Below are 22,739 nucleotides of genomic sequence, written 5' to 3' on the forward strand. Positions count from 1 at the left end.
TAAAATGCATTTTGACTAGACAAAACTACATTTTGACTATCCGGAATGGTAATTTAAGATATCTTTATTTACATTCTGACTAGGAAGAATAATAATTCAAGATATCTTCAATTACATTTTGACTAGTCAAAATCCCTTTCAAGATATCTCAAATTACGTCACCGGATTCGTCATTGAAAGCGTCACACATCCGTAGACGTAATTTAAGATATCTCGAACGTAATTATGACTAGTCAGAATTACAATTTAAGATATCTGAAATAAGACATTGCGTGTAAGCCCCTTATTGGCTGTAAGCTGCCCAAAGCTGCCTGAACATTCAATGGCGCTGGCTGTTTTCGACAAAATTGTAAGAAAATGCCACAATATAGAAAGAGCTTTTTAAGTATGGGATATGCAGAGAGGGCGAAAATAGTATACTCGAAGAATGCTTAAGAAATTTGCAAAGAATTTCGGATTTACTTGCTGCCGACGCACACAATGCACTGAAAAATGGCTAGCTGAAAGCGCTACTGTCGACTCATGTCCAAGCTGGAAATAAGGAATATTCCTCAGCCCGGACCAGTTCTGTTAATAACCAGATGCAGTTTTTATACTGTGGTAAAGCATCTGCCTCTTGGGAATTATGGTAAAGCCAGCTAGCTCTTGATTTTCACATGCGAGACGGCACAAAGCATTACAGCACCCTCCTTTAGCTTCTCTGAAAACAAAAGCGCACGCCTCCGGTTCCTGTGTGATGACATATGGCAAGCCGTTTCGTAATTCAAGATATCAGTAACGTCATTTTGACTAGTCAGAATGTCAATTTAAGATATCTTAAATGGAAAAGCTGAATAATTCAAGATATCTCTAATTCATTTAGAGATATCTTAAAAGGAATTTTGACTAGTCAAAATTACAATTCAAGATATCTTAAAAGGAATTTTGACTAGTCAAAATTACAATTCAAGATATCTTAAATTTATTTTTTACTAGTCAAAACTGCATTTCGCCTATCCAAAAATACATTTAAGATATCTTGAATTATGGTGGCATTTGAGATATCTTTAATTAGAATTATGACTAGTCAAAACTCAATTTAAGATATCTTGAATTGTAATTTTGACTAGTCGTAATTTAATTGTAGATATCTGAAATGGGTATTTCAGATAGTCAGTAATTCATTCGAGATATCTTGAATTGACGTCTCCATACAACTCAATGTAAAATCTGATGTCATTTCGACTAGTCAGAATGTAATTAGAGATATCTCGAATAGGTATTTTGACTAGTCAAAATACAATTAGAGATATCTTAAATTGCTAAAACGTCTAGTCATAAAACAATTTGAGATATCTTGAACGTAAGGGCGATAAAACCGAATTTATGTTAAAACGGCTTGCCATAATTTCACAGTTAAAGCCAAAACACCGTTAACTCGTCATTCCAGGGAATTTATCTTTCCGGTTTTATGACGTCATAACACACTGAATAACTGAGTCAGACCAGTATGGGCTACTGTGAAAATATACAGTAGCTGCTATAGTGTCCGCCTTTCACTGTTCTCTAATGTGTTCATTAAAACGCCAGCAACGTCCAACGTTGTTTGTTTTGAAGAAGAAAAAAAAGAAAACAGATAAAAGAGTTAATCCGTTAAGAAAACGTTTCTCCTGGATTGTAACTGTAACACTGTTGTGTTGTGAAACGGTTCTGGCGCTTTGGTGACCCCCCACCCTCCTTCCCTCCCTCCCTCCTTCCAGTCATGTGACCATGTGATCACAGTCAGCGCAGTCAGACACACAGAGACGGAAACTTGTGACTGAGGCAGCTGAAGGTCGGCCTCTCACCGCGACATTAAATAAAAAGGAAAGAAATCCACGGAGCAGCTCTCCCTCTTTGGCTTCCTCTGCCAACATGGACTGCGGAATCTGCACCTCGAAGAGCATTCTGCTCTTCCTCAGCTTGGTGTTCTGGGTGAGTTCTGCGGGGTAAATTTCCACCTGCTGAGATTTGACTACGGGGATATTCAGGGTGAAGCCAACAGTTTACCGAGTCTGTTTACAATAGCTCGTTTTTTTTTTTTTTTGTTTTTTTTTTGTTTAGTTATTATTAGTAATATTAATATTTTTGTGATCAAAAATACCCGTTTACAAAGACAAAAAAAATCAAAGTTGCGTCTATAAACATCACACGCTACCACGGCTCTTTCATGGACACTTGGGTACTTCCTTATTTTTCTGTTGGCCTATAGCTCTCAAAGGCCGGATGTGGGACTTTTTTATTTGTTTATTCATTTATTTACATGGGGAGGTTCAGAGAAACCAAGAGGCCCACTCTAAAATTTCCAGTAACCCCACCTGAACTGTGCCACATTTTCTAGGATTGGTCTGTTTATAGTAGCCTAAACACTGTGTTTATGTTTTTTTTTTGCTTTATTTTGCCAGTGTCTCAGCGAAGGTCTTATCAAATTTATTTCACAATCACGTGACTACCTGCAATTATATTTCACATTCAGCACTTTTTTTTTTTTTATTATTACTTTATTTTGAGACAGGCACCTTCATTTATTCAGGGCCGCGTTTAGAAGAACTCCAGGTGCACCCCAGCATCAGGCCTTTTAGGCTCTGTCTACATAAGAGTTTCCCCATAAAGGCAGTGTAATTTAAAGACATATTATCAGCCTTGCAACAACAACAAAAAAACATTAGCAACTGTGCCAGCCACGTCACTGACAATGTAACACCCTAATAAAGTGTTACATACAGAGGAAAAGGGACATGTATGTTAAAACTGATGTGGTCAAGGAAAATATTAGCGGCCACTTATATCATCATTGTTGTGTATTTAATGTATGCAAACTGCAACACCTCACCTGGCATGAGCTTGTAGATTTCTTCGCAAAAGTCTAAAATACGTTTATATATATATATATATATATATATATATATATATATATATATATATAAAACTGGGGTCTTGGGTTGTTGGCCCGATGAACCCTTCACTGAAGTCTGGTTTAGACTGGCCATGTAACGGCGTTAAAGCAAATGGCCCGCTGGTGTCTGGATTAGGTCAATGCCATGTTAAGGCAATTTTTTAAAAGATAATTAAGGCTGTGAAAGACTGAGAAACGTAACATGACGGGTGAATGGAGCATAGAAACGTTGTGCTGTTTTTTTTTCCCGTTTGAGCTTTCAGCCACTGTCTGTCACTGGATACGCTTGACTTGGAAAGGCTGGATGCTTTTTGACAGTTTTCGGGGGTTGCAGTAGGGAAAATAAACACGTTGTTTCATTAATGCTAGCTGGGCTGACCACATTGGTTACCAACATAACCAGCTGAACTCTATATTTACTGGCAGGGAAAGTAGCCACAACATTCTCTTCAGTGTCTACCTAACAGGGAGATGTTTTGCTATTTCAGCAACTGCCATCATATCATGTGGAGCAAACAAGCCTGAACTCAGCCCTCATGTGGGTTCATACTGACTTTAACAGTGAAAGTCTGGTTAGGGGATATGTCAAGCCTGCTTTTGATTTGTCAGCAGTTTCTATGAAACTGTACATTTTTCAGAAAGATTCGTGTGTAATTTGGGGTTTCCTGAGAGTAAGGATTTATCTAAGATGCCTAAATCAACAATTTGCACTAAGACGAGGTTTGATTCGTTATCCTCATTATTAAATCATGCACTGCAAACCCACAAGAGTGGATTAAAACGTTAGTGACAGATTTCAGCGAAAATGTCCCCGTGAATTAACGCCGTTTCCTACTTTTACAGATTCTAGTGTTTCATGACCGACATTACATTTAGTTTAAACTCTTCCTTTCAGCTCAAGAGCTAAAAGGAAGAGTTTTTCTTATGTTGTAAACCTACGCCTGGAATGTGGTCCAGTGAGCACAGATCCAGCAGGTTTCTCAAGAGCTTCTCACCACAGATGAAGAAACACAACCTCAGAGGGTCTTTCTCAAATTCCAGGGACGCGACGCGGCGTGTGAATGCTGTGCGTTTTGTAAGCCTCTTTGTGCCGCCTTTTAGGCACAAGATGAGATTTTCTGGAGAGATTAGGGGGTGAGCAGCAGAGGAGGTGCAGGACTACAGCTCCACAGTGATCCCGTGACTGGGGAGTGATTACAGAACTGAGTCATGGGGTCTAACTCTATGTAAATTATTGTTGGATCACAGATAACGCACATCTGTACAAATGGAAAAAAAAGAGAATTAAACAGTAATTACTTAGCATTGTTAAAGGGGAAGCAATACTAAAAATGGCTCCAATCAGAGGGAACACAGAAATGGGAAGTCTTGATTTTTATTTTTTTTATTTCGTCTTTTAAAGATTGTCGTGTTGTAAAGAATAGCTCCATGATTGTTTTTGCTTAGTTGATAAGCAAAATGAAATGGGAGGCCTAATCACTCATGTTCTTCTAAAGCTCCACATTTCGGTTTGTTTTGTTACTTTCTCCTACATGATATCGAGTTTTTTTTTGTTTTTTTTTAATCAGTGTTTAAATCAACTCCAATCCTTGTGTCATTTCAAAGGTCAAAGGGAAGTTGGGTGTGTCAATAAAGAGATAAACGCGTCACTGTTTTCTCAAGAGCTGTCCCACTTTTCCATAGTCGACGTTGGGCGCACACTGAAAGTGCACAAGCAGAGCTCTGCCTTTACGTGATCAAATATGAAATTGTTCTTACATGTGTTCTGCATATGCGGCGGACCGACTCACGCATGAAGTCTTATGATTGCTGATGTCACCGCGGAACAATGATAAGTTCATGACTCCGTTTACCTTCCCTAACAGTTGAGTAATCACATGATTACACATCACAAGAGGAAATCTTTTCGAGGGATATTTTCCTGCTTCGTTATGACTTTACAATCAGATGCATTTCTGGATTATATCTACATAAATTTGTAGACCTTCTTTTGGATATAATATCTGCCTTAGGCACAAAGAGATGATTCACTCACTTCTCTGGATTAACGTTTAAAATGGGTCATTATGTCCTTTTTAAGGGATGAGCTTTCTTTCTCTTTCACAATAACTGTTTGCGGGCGGTCTATAAAGTAACAAGGTGCAGATTCCACATCAAAGGGAGTTTTTTTTCTCATCCACAGAGTGGCCATGTTTTCCTTCCTGTGAGGCTTTTTTTCTCATTCTTCTGCTCTACTGTACATCAGGTTCTTGTACTTGTGCATAATATCTGTATAATATTGTGTCTGGCAAGCCCTGGTCATCCTTTAAAATACATCCGCTTCTGTCTCAAATATATGGTTTATTTAAGTTGTGTTATTAGCAAATTAGTATGTGATCCTAAATGTAAGGTACTTGGTTTTTGTTCCTTTGACGCTCATGTTCCTAGTTCTGGTCCTCCCCTGGCTCTTGTCACTTCTAGACGGTTTATGAACCTGCAGTAAGAAAAGGAACAAGCCCCTGGAGTGGCTTGCCACCAGTTCTGACCTGCCATGGCTTATTGGGCTTTTGAGGAAGTTGGGCCTCTAGAGACAGGAACTCAAATGCAAGGGCATCTGATGGGCTACGAAGTTGTGGGTTTTGGAACATTAAAGTGTGCAAGTATATTCTAATAAATGTCTGACTTACTCACTTATAAATAATAACAATGCGGTGCAGTTATCTTGAATCTTGACTAAATTTATTTACAAAGGTGTCTCACTTAAGCTGTGCAAATTATAGGATTACAGTGGTCATTGCAAGGTTAGTGTAAATTAAACAAATCACCAATATATTGCCCCCATAGAGAGTCTGAACACTTGGAACCTACATGCAACGCAAGCAGTCGTTTGTGTGATTTATTCTCGATACCATAATCTCGCTTATGATAAATTTGCCCTAATTAATGCCCTGTGTGGCAGTAATATATTTTAGCAATTTGATGGGCTTAAACTGTCATTACGGGTAGTTTTTGTTTTTCGTTTTAGAAACCCAGGTCCAAAAGCTGATAGAAAGTAGTAGTGGGAATATTGTGATGAGTAAAAAAAATATTGTGATGATGAGGGGGGAAAAAAAGAATAGAGGAAAAATGATCATTATTATGGCAATATTCATACATTTGCATATATATATATATATATATATATATATATATATATATATATATATATATATATATATATATATATATATATATTTCAGCCCTATTCTCACTAAACTATATTACAAACTTGACCGCTTTTTCGCTCTGCCCTGCAGGGTGCCGGAGCGGTGTTTGCCTACCTTGGTGCCTACATGATCAAGAGCTATGACACCTTTGAAAGTTTCATCCAGAACAAGCAGACCCTGATCCCCGCAGCGATCGTCATCGGCATCAGCGTGGTGATGTTCATCATCGGACTGGTGGGATGCTGCTCCACGCTCAGAGAATCCAAATGTGGCCTTGGCTTTGTAAGCAACTCTCCTGGCTTCTCTGTGGAACTCCTCAGTATTCGTTAGCTCAGCTGGAAGGGAATCGATTGTTTTGTTTTTTTTATGCGTATTTTGACACTTGAGTTTTGTTGACCCTAATTAATTTTTTACTATGACTTACCCTTCAGCCATTCTTAATTTCCACCTGCTGCTTTCTCTTTTTGCAGTTCTTTGTCATTATCATGCTCATCTTTGCAGCAGAAGTGACTGCGTTGGTGTTTACCTTCATCTACCAAGGCAAAGTGAGTCAGAATGATGCAATCTTACTATAAGGCTACTTTTGTATTTTTAAAATTCATCCTACTTCAGTGCTTATCATTAAGATGACTTTGTATGTTTTGTGTATGTGCAGATCGGTAAAGCTCTGGAGGGCCCGATGACCGACACCTTTTCAAAGTACGATGGGACTAATAACACCGAGTCCCATGCTGTGGATATGCTGCAGATTAATGTTAGTATTGTTCTCTACAGAAATAAACTTGTTTTCTCAGTTCTACTTTCAGACCCTTTAACATCCTCTTCTCCGCCCGTGTTCTTTCCCATCCGCACAGTTGCATTTCCTCCTCTGGTTCTTTCAGTTTGCTCTTTATTCTCACAAGAGGCCATTACAGTGTTCATAAATAATCATTGTGCTCTCCTCTCTACTGAGCATGCCCAGAAAACCCTATCTGGATGTTTTAGTGTAAGAAATGTGGAGCATTGCTCATTGTCAAAAAAGGCAAGCCAGATGTGAGAGTGGATTGGTCAAAAAAAATTGTGACTTCAATGGTAACAAAGCAACTAAACTCCTCTGCTGATTCATGATTGTGTTAAGATAGAAGCCAAGGGAATATTTGTCATACTTACCGGAAGTGTTTGTTTAAAAAGTCACAAATGACTGAATTAAATTGAATTCAAATTAATTAGGGTTTGCTGTAAAATCAATTGTATTTTCAGTCCCTTAAGAAAAAAGACCTTCAAACCTTTTGATGCTAGTATTTCATACTAGCTTCTTGATGCTTGTTCCCACAACCAAGCAGACATATTTAGACATATTTGAAATTTCTCCTCTGATTTTTTGTTTTTGTTTTTTGACCATTCTGCTTTGATTACTCTTCTTCTGTTGTAGAATAAGCTGTTTCTCAAAATCTGGCTTTATTTGATAATGATATTATGCTGTCCTGTCAGGTTTTGCTTAGTTTTATTTAAAACCCATTTAGACTTGGTCAGACGTCTCTCGTGCCACTGGCGACACCACAAGCCCACACCATAACCAACGAACCATGCAAACATGTTTAGCTCGTGGCTGCCAAACGTTTAACCTGGAGTCTTAAGAAAATTGTTCCTCAAGTTCTCCAGGGCTACGTTTTAAGACTGAATAAATACAAAATTGATTACCATGCATGAAATGTTTGAAATAATGTTTAACCTGCCGTCTCTTCTGCCTTTTGGCTTTTTTTTATTTCTATGCTTTTCCTGTCTTCTTAATTTTTGTTTACTTGACACAAGTATAAATATCTACTCTTTTTTTTTTTTCTTGCCATTGCAGTTGAAGTGCTGTGGAGTCTACAACTACACCAGCTGGTTGAACACCAACTGGTACAAAGAGAACCAAGCCATGCCTCGATCCTGTTGTAAAAACCAAAGTCTGTGTGACGGCAAACCACAGAAACCAGACTTGCTTTATCAAGAGGTAAATCAGTCATAATCAGTAGAGTGTACCAATTAGCCTGGAGTCACATCTTCTTGTGTCTTTGCCCCGTCTCTGAGTTAACCATTTCTGATTTAGATTTTTAAATTGCAGACACTTTTTGTAGCCAAATTCTTCAATGTGTCAAAAATAATTATGTCTGCAACTAGAAATGCACCACGTAATTTCAGTCCAGTGCGTGATTTCCTGATCTGTGTTTTTGTAAAGCTTTCATCCGCTGATGCTGATTCAGGCTTCTTTTTAAAATGTAGGAAAAGTAATCAAAATATGTTTTTCTAGTTTCCCTACAATTAGTGGCCAATGGTTATTTATAAAAGTAGCTAATAAAGCAAAAGTGAAGTCACACCACGCATGTAAAAGACCAGTTGATATATATATTAAAAAAAGTGTTCAGCAGTTTTTAGCATCTCGTGTTTGTGATTAGGAAAACTGCAGAGTCAGTGTGTATTCCCGACAGAATGTGGACCCCTATATTTGCTCTGCGATTTTCGAATGTCTGCCAGCAGTTCTACATCCTACATGTCAAACCTTTCATTATCAGATGAAATGTGCGCTCTCTAAGCCTGGTTCTCCACTCTTCTCGAAATATCTCTTTACATCTCCTCTGACTTCATTTTCAATCACCTCACTCATACAGAAAATTACACAACAAAGGGTGTAGATGTTACCGTAGCCTGTTAGCCCTTAGATATGTTTCGTTTCTTAGAAAAGAAAACCTGATTCTGAGTTTTTGATCAGCCAGTTGATGAACAGGGTGGATTGAAAATTGAAAATCAGCTATTTTGATGTAGATTCTGATTTAAAATCATTGACTCTTCTTTTCATAGGGATGTCAAGGAAAAGTGGAAAACCTTCTGCACAGTACGCTGACTGTTGCCCTGCTGGTTGTTCTTGGATTTGCCATCATCAAGGTAAGCTGCAGTTGAGCTGTGGTAAAAGCTTTTCCCTGCACTGTAGTACACAGCACGATTCACACAAGCAAGGACCTTTTATCTTTCAAAGCCTTGGAATTTGTCACCTTATTAATGACAGTTTGAGATGTGCAGTAAATCACACCGGATGAACTTCAGAATGGACGTGTGCAAATTGAATATTACACATGTTTTAACATAATCATGTACAATAACAGCTCTGTCAACATCTACTCTTAAAACAAAAAGGGGCCATTGTGGGGTTTTTTCTCTAGTCATTTCAGCGGTTACACACACTGCTGATTAGATTATGCTTTTCAAAGAGATTTTTTTTCTAAGAAAGCTAAACTCCAATTATCTCAAGCAAAAAAAAAAAAAAAAAAAGATCTAATCATCCTGTGGGTTACTTTGTTTCCAGAGCTTCAGTCTGGTCAGATAGGATTATCCAAATCCCTTCTAGTTGCTGAATGCTTGAATAATGAGCAAGAATTATTTGAGACGATGTTTGATTACTTTCTTCAAATACACAAGTATAAACACCCTTTTTACATCCATAAGTCATGCTCTTCAGTTCCAGGTTTTGATGCAAAATTTGCATGTCACCCCCGGGACAAAAGTTAAATATCTTGCAAAAATGCTGGCTGAAGCAGGTCATAGGCAGATCCTTTAACTCTTAGCTGTAACTCAGGTAAAAGTCCCTCTGCTCTCTGTTCCTCATGATGGCCCTGCTGATGCTTGGAGTCAACTTTCATTTCTTTTCTTGCTGGGTGAATAAGTTACCGTATATTTTACACTATAGGGCTAACTTAAAATCCTTAAGCTTTGTAAAAGAATTGATAGTGTGCCTTATTTATGATTACCGTTGTGATTATTGACCGATTTTATGTGGTACAATGTGCTAAAAAATCTTTTGAAATGTGTAAGCATGACTTTGGTAAGCAATGAAGCCGCTCTACTTGATGGATATTCCGAGCATTACGGTACACTGCGTCACTACCTTATCAGACCCACTGAGCTCTATTATACACTGGAGTGCTAATAGCCCGCTGTTAGAACGAGTCGCTTTGAAGCCACCAGCCGCCATATTGGTACTCCCCATTTCCCCCCAGTAACTAGGGAATATGTGCGAATCCTCGAATAACGAGGATTTTTTTTCATGTTCAGGGGAGGCTTAAAACTTTTAAAATGTCAAATGCCATATACTTTTATGTTATGTTCTAAAACTATCAAGTACTGATAAAGTCATGTGCTGAAATATTTTGCATTTTATTTATATATATATATATATATATATATATATATATATATATATATATATATATATATATATATATATATATATATATATATATATATATATAATTTGAATAACATGTCAAATATTTCAGCACCAAACAACCTAGTAGTTAATAGTGTACATCCACTGACTGTAGAACTACCTATGCAACGTTTTCACACAGCCAGAAAACTGCTTGTTGTTGCAACCAAATCCTATAGGATTCTGTTAGAGTAGGGAGTAGCAAGATGGCGGCCAGTGACTTCAGTTTTTCGGTAAAATCAGCTCTCCAGTGTATAATATAGATCAGTGATCAGACCCCTGAGCTGTCCACAAGACTGCCTGACTGTAATGTCGAAACTAGAAGTGCATTCATGAAGTTCACTCTGTGGAGGTCCGCGCGTACTCGGGCGTACTCTAGGCGGATTCTGCGGGGTCTCCGTGCATACAGGCGGTCGCAAGGGTGCGCTGCATCACAGGTCCCTTTCTGTTCTCACTGACAGGTGGGAGCCTGCTGGAAAAGAAACGGCTCTAGGTGCTCAGCTAGCTAATCACACATTTTATCATCCATTCTGCCACTTCATCCCACTGGCAGAAAGTGTGGGAATTGTAGGAATTTGCCACAATAAATGTAAGCAACAGTACGCTTGATTATGAAGGTTAAAACGTCCGTGGAGAGTCAGCATAGAGTCCGCCAAGCTCACAGTATGCCTGGGTATGTGGCGTTAATTCACGGTGCGCCTTATGGTCCAAAAAACACAGTATTAGCTGTAACTTATAATCAACCTGTTCTGAGTCAGCATTCAGGTTTTTAGCCTGGGTTATGCTACTTTCTATTGTTGCTGTGCGTACACATGCTCCAGACTCCCCATCTGTAGTTGGTTCCGCCGCCGCTGCTCTCAAATGAACCGTGTTCGCTACGCTTTTCCTGCCCACTCAGGGTGCCACATAATGCGCTAATACTGTTTTGTCTTGTTTTTCTTTTGACTCCTTGTCAGGTTAGGTTGGAGCAGGTAGTGATTATATAGAATAGAAGCAAATCTGATTGTTTTAAAAAAAAAATTAAATCTAGTGTCATTTGGGACCTTGATGCTTGTTTTTTTTAACGGACATGCACTCCTAAGTGTCCTCTTTCCCGAAATCCGCGGGAGGGTTGTTCAGAAACCATTAGGGGCTGGAAGCCCAGGTTTCACAATGTGCCTGCTACTCAGAAACAATCAAAAGAGCATTATGTGGCCAAATTGGTTGCAGAGTTGCTTAAAGGGAACATATCATGCACAATCTGCTTTTGTAGCCCTTAAATACATTTTGTTGTGTAGTTGGAGTGCAGAAAAATTGTTATGTACTCTGTCCAGGTGCTGCATAGATATCTTTATATTCTGTTTGGATCATGTCTTTCAAGCCGACCAGATTTCTTTTTTCTTTTATGTTATTTTTGAACAATAACGTCACAGTATTTGAAATATATAGTATATCTCAATCCCATGGAGATGATTCAATCGAACTAAAAAGTATGTGCGTGTAAGGTAATGTACAGACCTGACTCCATCGCCCATTCTGCTGAGAGGAATCGAAGAAACTTGTGGAAAGTTAACTTAAATCATATAGTTTAATCAAATATAATATTTCTAAATATAGTTTAGAAATTTTAGCAAATATTTACAATATGTGTGACCTTCTGAATTTGAAAGTGAAAAGTCTATCTATTTTAGCATTTTACAAGTAACAAAAGGACCATTCTAAAACGGCAATTATTTCATGTGCTTTAACTTTAGTGAGTGTTTTTTACAGTGTATGTGAATATCTATATTCAGCTGTATTTATTAAGTAGGTTAAAGCTTATTTATTCTTCTGTTTTCTTGCAGTTCTTTGGGATGCTGAGCGTCTGCGTGATAACCTGTCGAAGCAGCAGCAGAAGGAGCGGCTATCAGCCTCTGTATGCCTGAAACAATTCCTGGAGCCCCCCACCCCTTATTTGTCTCTAATGGGTTTGCTGACTGCTTACTCTGCGCTGTAAACGACCACCAATTCATTCTTCAAATCTAAAGTTTATCTGAATAATGGTAACTGCAAATCCTGCTGTATTCTGGGGGGGATCACATGACAGCCGGCATCCTCAGACCATAGTGAACACAAGTGTAACTTCGTCCATCTAGATTTCTTATTTTGTTGAATGTGGATGCATCTTTCAGGGTTGTTTCCATGACAATAGAGCAACTTGTGCTTTCTGTATATCTCTGAAAGACAACGAATGCAAACAAATCAAGAAATAACATAATCTCTAATGTTGAATGAGTTTCCTTGCATTGTGAAAGCCTTAATTATCTGATGGGGACTCTGCATTTACACGTGACGTAAAGAAAAACTGTCTCAGACATTAAGGCCTCCTCTTCTACTTGTTTATCTTTGACCCTTCTCGCTCTGCTGCATCATGTAGATAATCATTCAAAGGATATTATTCTGTTAATGTACCTTAGTGAATGACGTCATTATATCTTTGGAGTTGTTTGTGATAGTGAACCAAAGGGTTTGTTGCCTTATTGAGATCTTCTAAAAGCAAACTGAAGGAAGGAAGACACGTCTTTCTCCGGTCAGTTAACTGTATTGAGAAAATTTCTACTTCTAGTTTGACTCTTGTTGTGTTTATTATATTTCTAAATTAAAGTGGTGAAAATTTCTCAATGACGTTGATTCTGTTTTTGTCCTCTCTCCTCCATACGGTGTCTTGCAGATCACACTGTTGAAAAGCTATAGATGTTTCTCACAAACTGTAACATGTTGCAACTGAATCATCAGCACTTGCACACTGAACTCCTTATTTAACATGATGCACCGTGTTTATCTGTAACCTTCTGGCTCTGCTGATAAGCCCCCCCAAGTGTCACAGACAGATGATATGAGTGTTCATCTGTCAGTGTACACAAAGATAAATAAAAGTTTCAGTCTGGAACCTCTAACACTAGTCTTATTTAATTTGCCGAGTTTAATTAATGGGAACAGATGCACAATAAAATGGTAACACAACAGCGTGATTACAGACTTTAAATTGACAACCGAGGGAGCTCCAAAGTCCAGTAGCTGCACACAGTGCAAAAGAAGTTTCAGGGAACGGAACTGTACATTAGCCATTTAAAGCTGCTCTGGTGGATCTGCAGTTTATTTATACAGGCGTTTAGTTTGGGTATAAGTCCTTTTGAAACATTTCAAAATCGGGTTTAAAAAGTTGAAAATTGGTAAAATTATTGAAATCTGAAATAGTGAAATATTAGTTTATTACAGCACAAGTCGGCCAGTCCCAGGGCTGACAGTGAAAGAGTTCAGCAATCTCAATGTCTCTTAATAACTCTTAATAATTATTTTGTCATTTAATTTTTTTTATTCATTTTTCTCTCATCTTTTAGCCAGTTCATAGTCCTTTTAACTGGCATTCGTTTGGATGTGCAGCCACAAGGTTTAATCATGACTCATCATGTTTGCTGTCGAACATGCAGTTCGGTGGGGGCTACGGGTGGGGGGAGAGAGAGTTCATTCACCATTTGGCATCGTGATTATGTTGTCAAATTCTATTTATATCTGTCTTATTCTCTCCTGCTCTCTTGCTGACATAAAACGTATCTGGCTGTGTCTAAACTTCTAAAACATCCGTTCTAATTCACAGATCGTAATGCTTTTGTTGTCAGAAACCAAATTAAGTCTCACTGAAAGGCGGTCCGTTAAGATCACGTTTGTAGTTGCAACCACTTTAAGAGCACATAGAGGTTTCTGTTCTTATTTGTCTAATTTCGATTTATTTTAATCACAACAGGTGACAAAGTCGTCACCCAGGTATATTGAAGAAAACTGTTTTAGCTAAACCTGCCTGCCGTATGCTCTGAGGGAACAGTTAAAGGCACTAAGCTGCAGTTTCTTAGCTTATCTTTGTTGTAGCTGCAAGCTAGCCTGGAACTTCAGTTTAGTGCTGATGCCTCGGGCTTGAGTTTTAGTTTAAAGTGAAGATGAAGGTGCTGTCATCGAGAAAGGAGAGGCAAACATGATCAGTAGCAGGTCCCCACAAAGACCCTGCGTGACACATAAACAGCAAGTGTGCATATGCATACACAGACTCTTAACTCTTAACTTTTCCTTCCAAGGCAAGAGTTTAATGGGTAAAATTTATGAGGAAACAATATTTTATTGCAAAATATTAAAACATTCTTGTTCAATTTTGTGATAATGATAGTGATCGAGATTACCCGACATTTTCTTAATTCCTCCTTTTCTTTTCTATCATCATATTGTCCCCACAACTCCCATAAGCTTTAGTATCCTGGTGACTAAAATCTCTGTCCTGTGTGAGTATCGAGCAATAGAAGAGTCCATGCAACCAGCCAAATATATATTACTGGCGTGCAGAGTGGAAATGCAGGCAGCCAGAAATAACATAGTTCACCAAATGTTTCCATATAAGCAACCCTTTGCAATTTTGATATTGTAAATATTGAAATTTTGATGACCAGGATTTGGTATATTGTGCAGCTCTAGTCTCTTGTTTTAAAATTCACAACATGTTCCTGATCTCTTTCATAGGAACTTGCAATCTTGACTTAAAATAAATAAAATAGTATAAGCAGACAGTCACAATTTTCTAATAGAGACAAAGTCACACAATAACATCTCTCAGTTCATAGGTGTGCTACCTTTATAGTCTCTCTTCTTTATTAGTATCTCTGGTTTTTCATCAAGCTTCCAATCTGTGTTATGAATCATCCTTAAATTGTCCTTCAATCCACTAAACACAGAGAAGTAAACTAACTCCGTTGAACAGAAGAGTCTAAATAAGAAACCTCTCCAAATGGGCCCAGAGTCATTCTGCTATTTCATTAAAGCTTTTAACCCATGCAATTACTTCACTTGTCATAAAAAGTTAAGCTAAAAAGAAAACATACTATATTTTGAGTCTTGAAATGTATTGCAGTAATAAAGAATATCCAGTAGAGGGTGGAATTGACCAAAGTATTCATTCCTGACTCCCAAGTCCCACTTTTTTATTACAGAAGTAGAAAGCATATAGAGTTTTACAATGTTTATTTTTCAATGTCTTCTATATGTTTATTACAAATGAACACAAAGTAGGTTTCAGTAACCTACCAATTTATTCAGCATCAGCTTTATTGGCCAAAATTGTGTGTGGGAAACTTAAACCCAGACTGGGCTTTAAGTCTGGGTTCACACACGTAAAGTGTACAAACAATAAGTATAGATATCTAAACTTTAGAGGAAACAAAAAAGATTAAAAACAATATTTACATATGTTTTTGTAGGCACAAACAAAAAATGTTCAATTAATTTCTAAGGCAGATTTTAATAGGTCCAGTAGTTTCTTAAACTTTCAATTTTAGCCTCATTTTTTATATATATTTTTTGTTCATGAGAGATGTAATTTCCAAATATAATGCATTTTCTCTTTCCAGGGTGATTAGAAATTGTGTTGATATGACACCATTGTTTCACAAACTCTAATCCATTTTCTGCTGTGTCTAAAAACTGTTCCAGAAAAATGTTGCACCACCAGCAAATAAAAATAACTTCAGCTAATATGAAACCTTTATGTACAATAGAAAACAAGCCTCAGAGATGACATGTTGGATTAGTTATAGTTTACAAAAACAAACATAAAATATATGAAGTCTGTTTTCGGACAAAAGAATCAACATGAAATCTTTGTGTTTTTCATGTTAAAGAAACTCTATAATCTTCCATCAGCAAATACTTAACACACATTTATTTCCATGCTGTGGACCTTTTGATGCTGATGTTGGACTTTTAATTGATTCCGCATCATGTTTCTGAGAACATGCTGAATGTGCAGCTGCATCAGTGATGTAAATGACCTCTCTGCTCTGTCACTAATTTGTTCTTGGGTATTCTGACCGCATATCACGTTAAGTTCAAAATCATGTTCCAGAAATCTGTTTTTTGTCAAGTTTTTTTAGTTTTGTGTATTAACATTCTTTCCAGTTTTAGCTACATCTCTCTTTTTCTACTATGTTTTTAAAATATGAGGTATACACGTACATCTCAACATATTAACATTGTCTAAAACCTAATTATTAATTTGATGCAGAAGTTCTGTTAACTTTGATGCTGAACAAAATTTCAGAAAACGTTTATATTATGGAAAAGTTATGTTATGGCCTAAACTGCTGACTTGACAGTTGGTTTATCAGACCTTCTATAAGTGGGGTATGTCAAGAAAAGTTAATATTAAAGGAAGGTTGGTTGGAAGGAAAACATGTAGCAGATATAGGTGTACAAGCAGCAGGGCATAACAAGAGCTTCAAGATCAAGAAATTAAGCTAAACATTATTGTCTCCTAGGTTAAATTTGTTTTGCCTCTAGCGCAAGAACAAATATTGAGAAAAGTACAAACACAATTGACATAAATACCAAAATAACCACAACATACAAGATAAAACCAGAATAGAAAGAGGTTATGGTACTTGGGTGTTTGTGTTTTAATTTTCTTGTGTTTCCCGAATCATGGTTTCTTCAGTTTATTTTTCTGGAGTGTTTTTTTTTTTTTCATATTAGTTCTTTCTTTTGTGGACCGTTAGGGAATTTTAGATATTGAATAGGTTCTTGATTCTGTCTCGTTTATTTGGCTTGATTTCTTCCTGTGTTTCCTCCCTGTCTGCCTCAGTCAGTCATTCTCCCTCAGCTCCCTGCATTCGTTGTTTTCAGCTGTTATACGTATTCATCTGATTACTCACACCTGCTCCCCATGTCTTCTCTCCTCACTCCCTGTGTATATAAGCTGCCTGGTCATACCCTCTAATTACCTGGTTCCTCCATTATACTGCTTCATGTCGATTTCTTTGCCTCACTGCTCCGTTCTCCATTGCTCCTCTCTCTAGTGTAAGTTTACTTTTGTCGTTTCCAAGAAACCTTCATTTAAAAAGTGTGGCTTCCAAGTTTTTGTCTGCATTTTTGTCCTGCAACAACCTCAGCATACTTGACAGTAATAATCGGTACTAATTCCTGTTTGGGCCTATCAGATCAAATTATTAATGAAGGGGAGTCTAACAGGAACAAATGAACATTTATACCTTTTTGTATTCTTCTTTATTACCCTGTATTTACAAAACCACGTCAGCAGCCTGTAATTATGGTAAAAAAAAATAGTGCTTTGGATCAGCAAGGATAGCTTTAGCCGTCCTTGTGACTCTAGTTCTGTAGAGACAAATGTTAAAACTGACTCAAAACAGGACTAAAACATATACATAAAATGGATGTCAATATTAACATTTCTCAAAGTTTGCATTAGGCTTCAGGGGTGATTTGCAAGGTGTGGACTGGAGTTAGGGTCATTTCCCACACTTACAAAAGTACCAATACTTGCTTTAATCAGCATCTCATGCTTGCCCAACCGGAACCTGCCATAGCTGAACCTCATAGATTTATTTTATGGCAAAACGAAGATGAGAAACACCAGATCCAATAATACAGATGAACGCTACTTTTGAAGCAACCTTGGAGTACTTAACACCTCAGCAAGGTTCTGGTCCTGGGCCTACGCTGCACTAATGCAGTAATTAACACAAAAAATAAAGCCCTGGCTAAGTATTGATTGCCGATGCTGCACAATACAGTATAGACATATTTATCTTTAGGCCAGCATTTCTGTGTTAAAAAAGCTCTTTTTCAGTGGGTGTTAAGTAAAATTCGGATTCACTGAGAGTTTAGCTTTTTCGTTTGCTGTAAGCAAAAATCATCAGACAGAAAAGCTTGAAAATTATCCCTCCGTGTGTACTGAATCCATATCTTGTGTGAGTTTCAGTGTTAATTAGTGAAATAACATTATTTTGGTTGATTTTCTAATTTGGCGGTATCCATCTGTAGTTCTCTTTGTTTCTTAGAAATGATAATCAGTGTTATTCTGTATTTGCATTTCTCTTTGGATATAGCTCCTTCCAAGATAGGATGGGAAACCAGCAGCAACTGAGAAAATCTAATATTCAAGCAGTAATTTCAATCAGTCATTAAATATGTACATTGGGTACAAACAGGCTTAAAATGGTGGAAACCGGACTTCCCCTCAGTTTTTCTAAAGTGCAAGCTGCCAGAATTAACAAAGACTCCTGGATAGGTGTCGAAAAACTGAGGGGCAGTCCAGTTGTCTCTGATTTGAGCCTGTTTATGGTTGTCATGACCCAGATAACTGAGAATTTGCACAGGCATGTACATCAGATACTTTATTAGGTAGTTTTTATATGTAGCCTCTCTGCTTCTCTGATTATTTTCTTTCCTTTTTCTGCATCCTTGCATGCATTTCCGCTCTTGAATATGTTTTATAACAAAACACCTTAAAGCTAAAAACAAACAGATTCCATATTCGCTTTAGGACAGCATAGCTCAGGCATAGCATTGGGTCTTGTAACTCTTTTTATTCCCCTATGAGTCTGTTGTGCACTCCTACAGATGTGGCCCCCTTTTCCTTTGCTCTTTGTGCCATCAGCTCACAGGAAAAAATGCTCTTCACAGACATGCACAGACTGAACCAGATGCCATCACTGACCTCTAATTTATTTATTTCTGTGCCCACTTATGCTTGGATCTTGTGAAGGGAAGTAACCTGAGGAGGGGACGACTGCAGTGCTGCTGCACACTTTGTGCTGAAGGGAGATAAACAAAAGGGCAGGATCACAGTTGTTGGGTGTCTTTGCACACATCTGAGCGTGTATAGAGCATTCCTGCCTGGCACGCACAGCTCCACTGAACGCTTCCACTGGATTTGCGTCAAACCTGATAGTTTTGCTGCAAATCTGCAAGCTGTGTGATCAAACAAGTAACCAAATCCTTGCTCTGCACAAACAGAAAATAGAATAAAGCGCATTACAATGCTCAAAAACAGTATAGTGATAGGGTTGTTAGTATTTATTTATTCGTTGTTCTTCAGTTATTTTCAAAGGTGGTGTCAAAATAATAATAATGATCATCCCCATGCTCAAGACCTTGTCCTTCCTATCATATACAGCCACTGTGGGTCTGTTCCTGGAAATAGCCACCCACAGCTGCCACTGTGATGTTTCCATTTGTCAGACGCTATCAGTGTTAATTAGAGAGGGCAGCCAGAGAAGAGGAGCAGCGCTACATCAGAGACACTGAGAACAAAAGCTGAAACAGACCAGTGTCATGGCCTAATTCATATTACCTCCAATGGCCCAACCTTCTAACCCTTTAGATTAGACCTCCTGTAACTGTTGTATTTCTTTTCTCTCACTTTAATTTTTTTCATCAGTTATTTGCCATTTGTTTTGCTGTTTTCTAGCATGGAAATGTTCGGCCTCTTTAATTGAGCTTTGGGCTCATGGCCAAATGTCCGATTGTATTAAATGTTCCAGTTCTCCTAAACTCTGTAATGCTGAAAGCATCAAAAGACATTTTCAAGTCATTTTCGAGTCAACTTCTAGTTTTTTTTTTTTTTTTTGTTTTGTTTTTTTCACAAAATTGTAAGCATAGTGGCTACCAATTCTTGTTTGAAGCATCTTTTCATCCAAACTTCATTTCAAAAATTCTCCAAATCTATCAGATTGTTTGGACAATTCTTGTCCAAACAATCTCTTCAGGTGAGCCAGCAGATTTTCTGTCAGATTTAGCTGTGAACTCCGGCCATTCCAGGACTTAACTTTTCTCAAGTGAAGCCATCCATCCATCCATCCATCCATCCATCCATCCATCCATCCATCCATCCATCCATCCATCCATCCATCCATCCATCCATCATCTAACACATCTATCCCTATTGGGGTCACAAGGGGTGCTGGTGCCTATCTCCAGCTGTCAATGGGCGAGAGGCGGGGTACACACTGAACAGGTCGCCAGTCTGTCTCAGTCAAGAAAACCCTTTTTTTTTTTTTTTTTTGTTAATTTGAATGCATGATTGAAATGCATGACATCCATCTTCATCTTTTTACCAGAAAGCTGAAGGTTTTGGGTCTAAACAGACCAATATTTTCAGCTGTTCATTATTTCATCCCTTGTAACAAAAACCACCGATCCATCTGAAGAAAAGCCGCTGCATTGCATAAACTCTCCCGTATTTTCTGATAACAGTCTTCAGTAAATTATAGTCTTTATTTAACACATTGGATTTTTTGTACTATTCTCCTGAATGATACCTTTACAAGATGAGTAGGCCTACATTTGAATCCATTGTAGCCTCTATATACTAACTAAAGCTTTTACTTAAAGTTGCTAATGAGCAAATCTCAGTAAAATGAAACAAAAAGGCTGCACTTTATTTCTGGTTTAACAGATTCCTTAGTGATGTAAGGAGTGAACCCCCAAGAAATAAAAGCGAAAATGAATAATTATATAAGTATCTAAATATTTGCTGGAGTGCGAACTTATGCAACGTATGCAATATATACATTTTACCATTTCAACTTTCTATGAATTTCTTTTTTAAATTTTTAACCCCACAAAGATTATTTCTTTAGTTTAGCTATGCTGGAGAAGTTTAATTGTCGTTTCATTTTTACATTACAAAAAACATTTTTACAGGGGTGTGCACACATTTTATATCCACTACATAGTAAACTGGGAGAACTTAACAGCAACTCTTTAATTTTGAATAGATCTTTAGGGGAGGGAGAAGTTTTTGAGATGCTCCTGCTGCTTGAGGAGCTGAAGATAAACTGATTTTAACAGAAGAATGTATTAACCATTTTAACCCTACTTTCCATTTGTACACCTTTTTGTTGTGTCTTCATAATACAGAGATCTAAAATAAGCTGCACATTTGGCAAAGTTGAGTTTTAGAGACTCTTGTGGTCCAGCCAGTGTCTCTCTGCACACATCCGATAAAGGGAAGGGGTATTAAGTGAGAAAGAAACAATCACACCTGTTTCTGCACAATCTCTATCATTTATAACCTCCCCTCTGCAATCAAAGCTAAACTACTGATCAATCCCTTACTGGCATGCTTTTAGTACATGATTTATGAGATCATTGTAGCTCATGATTAAGCTGGACAGTGAGCAAACAGAAACCAATGTAAAAATAACCAGATTCAGCAAGTATCTAAACTTTATCTTAGTACGTGTTCGCTGCCAGGTTTGGCAGCTATACTATATAATGTTGAAATAACTAATGGAGACCTGGCTCACAGGTAAAATGATTAAACTTTTCCTTCTGATGTATATGTGTGCATATACAGTAATATTCGAAAAATTGAATTGATTTCTGCTATTTCCAAAAGCAATATCTACTGTTGTTGTCTCTCATTTGGATTTTTGGCTAAAACAAGTCTGTTTTTTTTTATTTATGAAATTACTTACAGTGGATGAAGTAGCCAGACATTTCACTTAAGAGTAGTGATACTTCTTCATAATATTTACTCAAATAAAAATAAGTAGTGCAGTGCAGTAAAACCATTACCTGACTCCGCCAGATAGATTTGCTCCGCATATCCATCTGGAAACCTTCCGTTGAAGTAATTTTGGGAAGGGGCGAAAATACTGGTTAGCTGATTGGCCTATGTTGGTGATAGACAGGCCAAATGAACCAATCAGATTCGTCGTCGCTCGTAACAGAGCGACGACGAAAACACAGCCACAAGCCAAGCTACTCTTGCTGCTGCAGGTAAAGGCTCGTTAGCTCAGCAAAGAAATACTCTGTAATTCAGATAAAACTTGCTCGATAGCCACGCTAACGCTAGTTTCATCGGCTGAAGCCGCCATGCTGTTAAGACTGAACTGACGCGCTTCCCGTTGCGTCACACCTCAACCCGCCTCAAGGCCAACGCTGATTGGACGTTCGTTTGGTGAACGGCTCCAAATTTTCTTCAACGGAGAGTATCCAGACTGATCTGCGAGTGAAACCTTGAAAGCTCGCGAGATCAGGATGGCCTCACGAGGCTAGTAAAACCACCCCTAGAAGTACATTTTGTTCAAAAAGTTACTCAAGTAAATGTAACGGAGTAAATGTAACTAGTTACTACCCACCTCTGTACATCACCAAGTGCATTGCAAAGCGTCAGATGCAGTGATATGAAGCATGCCGCCACTAGACTCTAGAGCAGTGGAGGCGCATTTTCTGGAGTGATGAATTGTGCCGAGTGTGAAGTTTAGTGGAAGAGAGGTCCTGGTGTGGGGTTAATTTTCAGGAGGTGGGCGTGGCCCCTTAGTTCCAGTGAAAGGAATTCTGAATGCTTCAGCATAGCAAGAGATTTTGGACAACTCCTGCTCTCAACTTTGTAGGATCAGTTGGGCAATGGCCCTTTCCTCTTTCAACATATGCTCCAGTGCACAAAGTAAGGTCCATAAAGACATGTTGTGATTGACCTTGACTGGCCTGCTCAATATCCTGACCTCAACCCAATAGAAGTGGAGACTGAGAACTCGGCCATCTTGGCCAATATTATTGTCTAACCTCACAAATCTGCTTCTGGAAGAATGGTTGAAAACTCCCTTAAACACGA

General features: G+C 38.0%; 1 protein-coding gene across 1 annotated transcript; it reads left to right on the plus strand.

Annotated features, from left to right (window-relative positions):
• Positions 1 to 1,755: 1,755 nt before the first annotated feature.
• tspan36 (tetraspanin 36) lies at positions 1,756 to 13,236 on the plus strand. The gene is made up of 7 exons (XM_012870051.3): positions 1,756 to 1,953; positions 6,190 to 6,381; positions 6,570 to 6,644; positions 6,755 to 6,853; positions 7,931 to 8,074; positions 8,920 to 9,003; positions 12,145 to 13,236. The coding sequence occupies exons 1-7, from the start codon at positions 1,894 to 1,896 to the stop codon at positions 12,223 to 12,225; spliced, it is 735 nt and encodes a 244-aa protein (XP_012725505.2). The 5' UTR covers positions 1,756 to 1,893; the 3' UTR covers positions 12,226 to 13,236.
• Positions 13,237 to 22,739: the final 9,503 nt, after the last annotated feature.

The sequence above is a fragment of the Fundulus heteroclitus genome, chromosome 12 (assembly GCF_011125445.2).
Source record: "Fundulus heteroclitus isolate FHET01 chromosome 12, MU-UCD_Fhet_4.1, whole genome shotgun sequence".
Classification (NCBI taxonomy): Eukaryota; Metazoa; Chordata; class Actinopteri; order Cyprinodontiformes; family Fundulidae; genus Fundulus; species Fundulus heteroclitus.

Coding starts and splice junctions, on each gene's coding strand:
- tspan36 (XM_012870051.3), top strand. CDS start 1,894: ATGGACTGCGGAATCTGCACCTCGAAGAGCATTCTGCTCTTCCTCAGC. Junction 1,954..6,189: donor TCCTCAGCTTGGTGTTCTGG/GTGAGTTCTGCG, acceptor TCTGCCCTGCAG/GGTGCCGGAGCGGTGTTTGC. Junction 6,382..6,569: donor CCAAATGTGGCCTTGGCTTT/GTAAGCAACTCT, acceptor CTCTTTTTGCAG/TTCTTTGTCATTATCATGCT.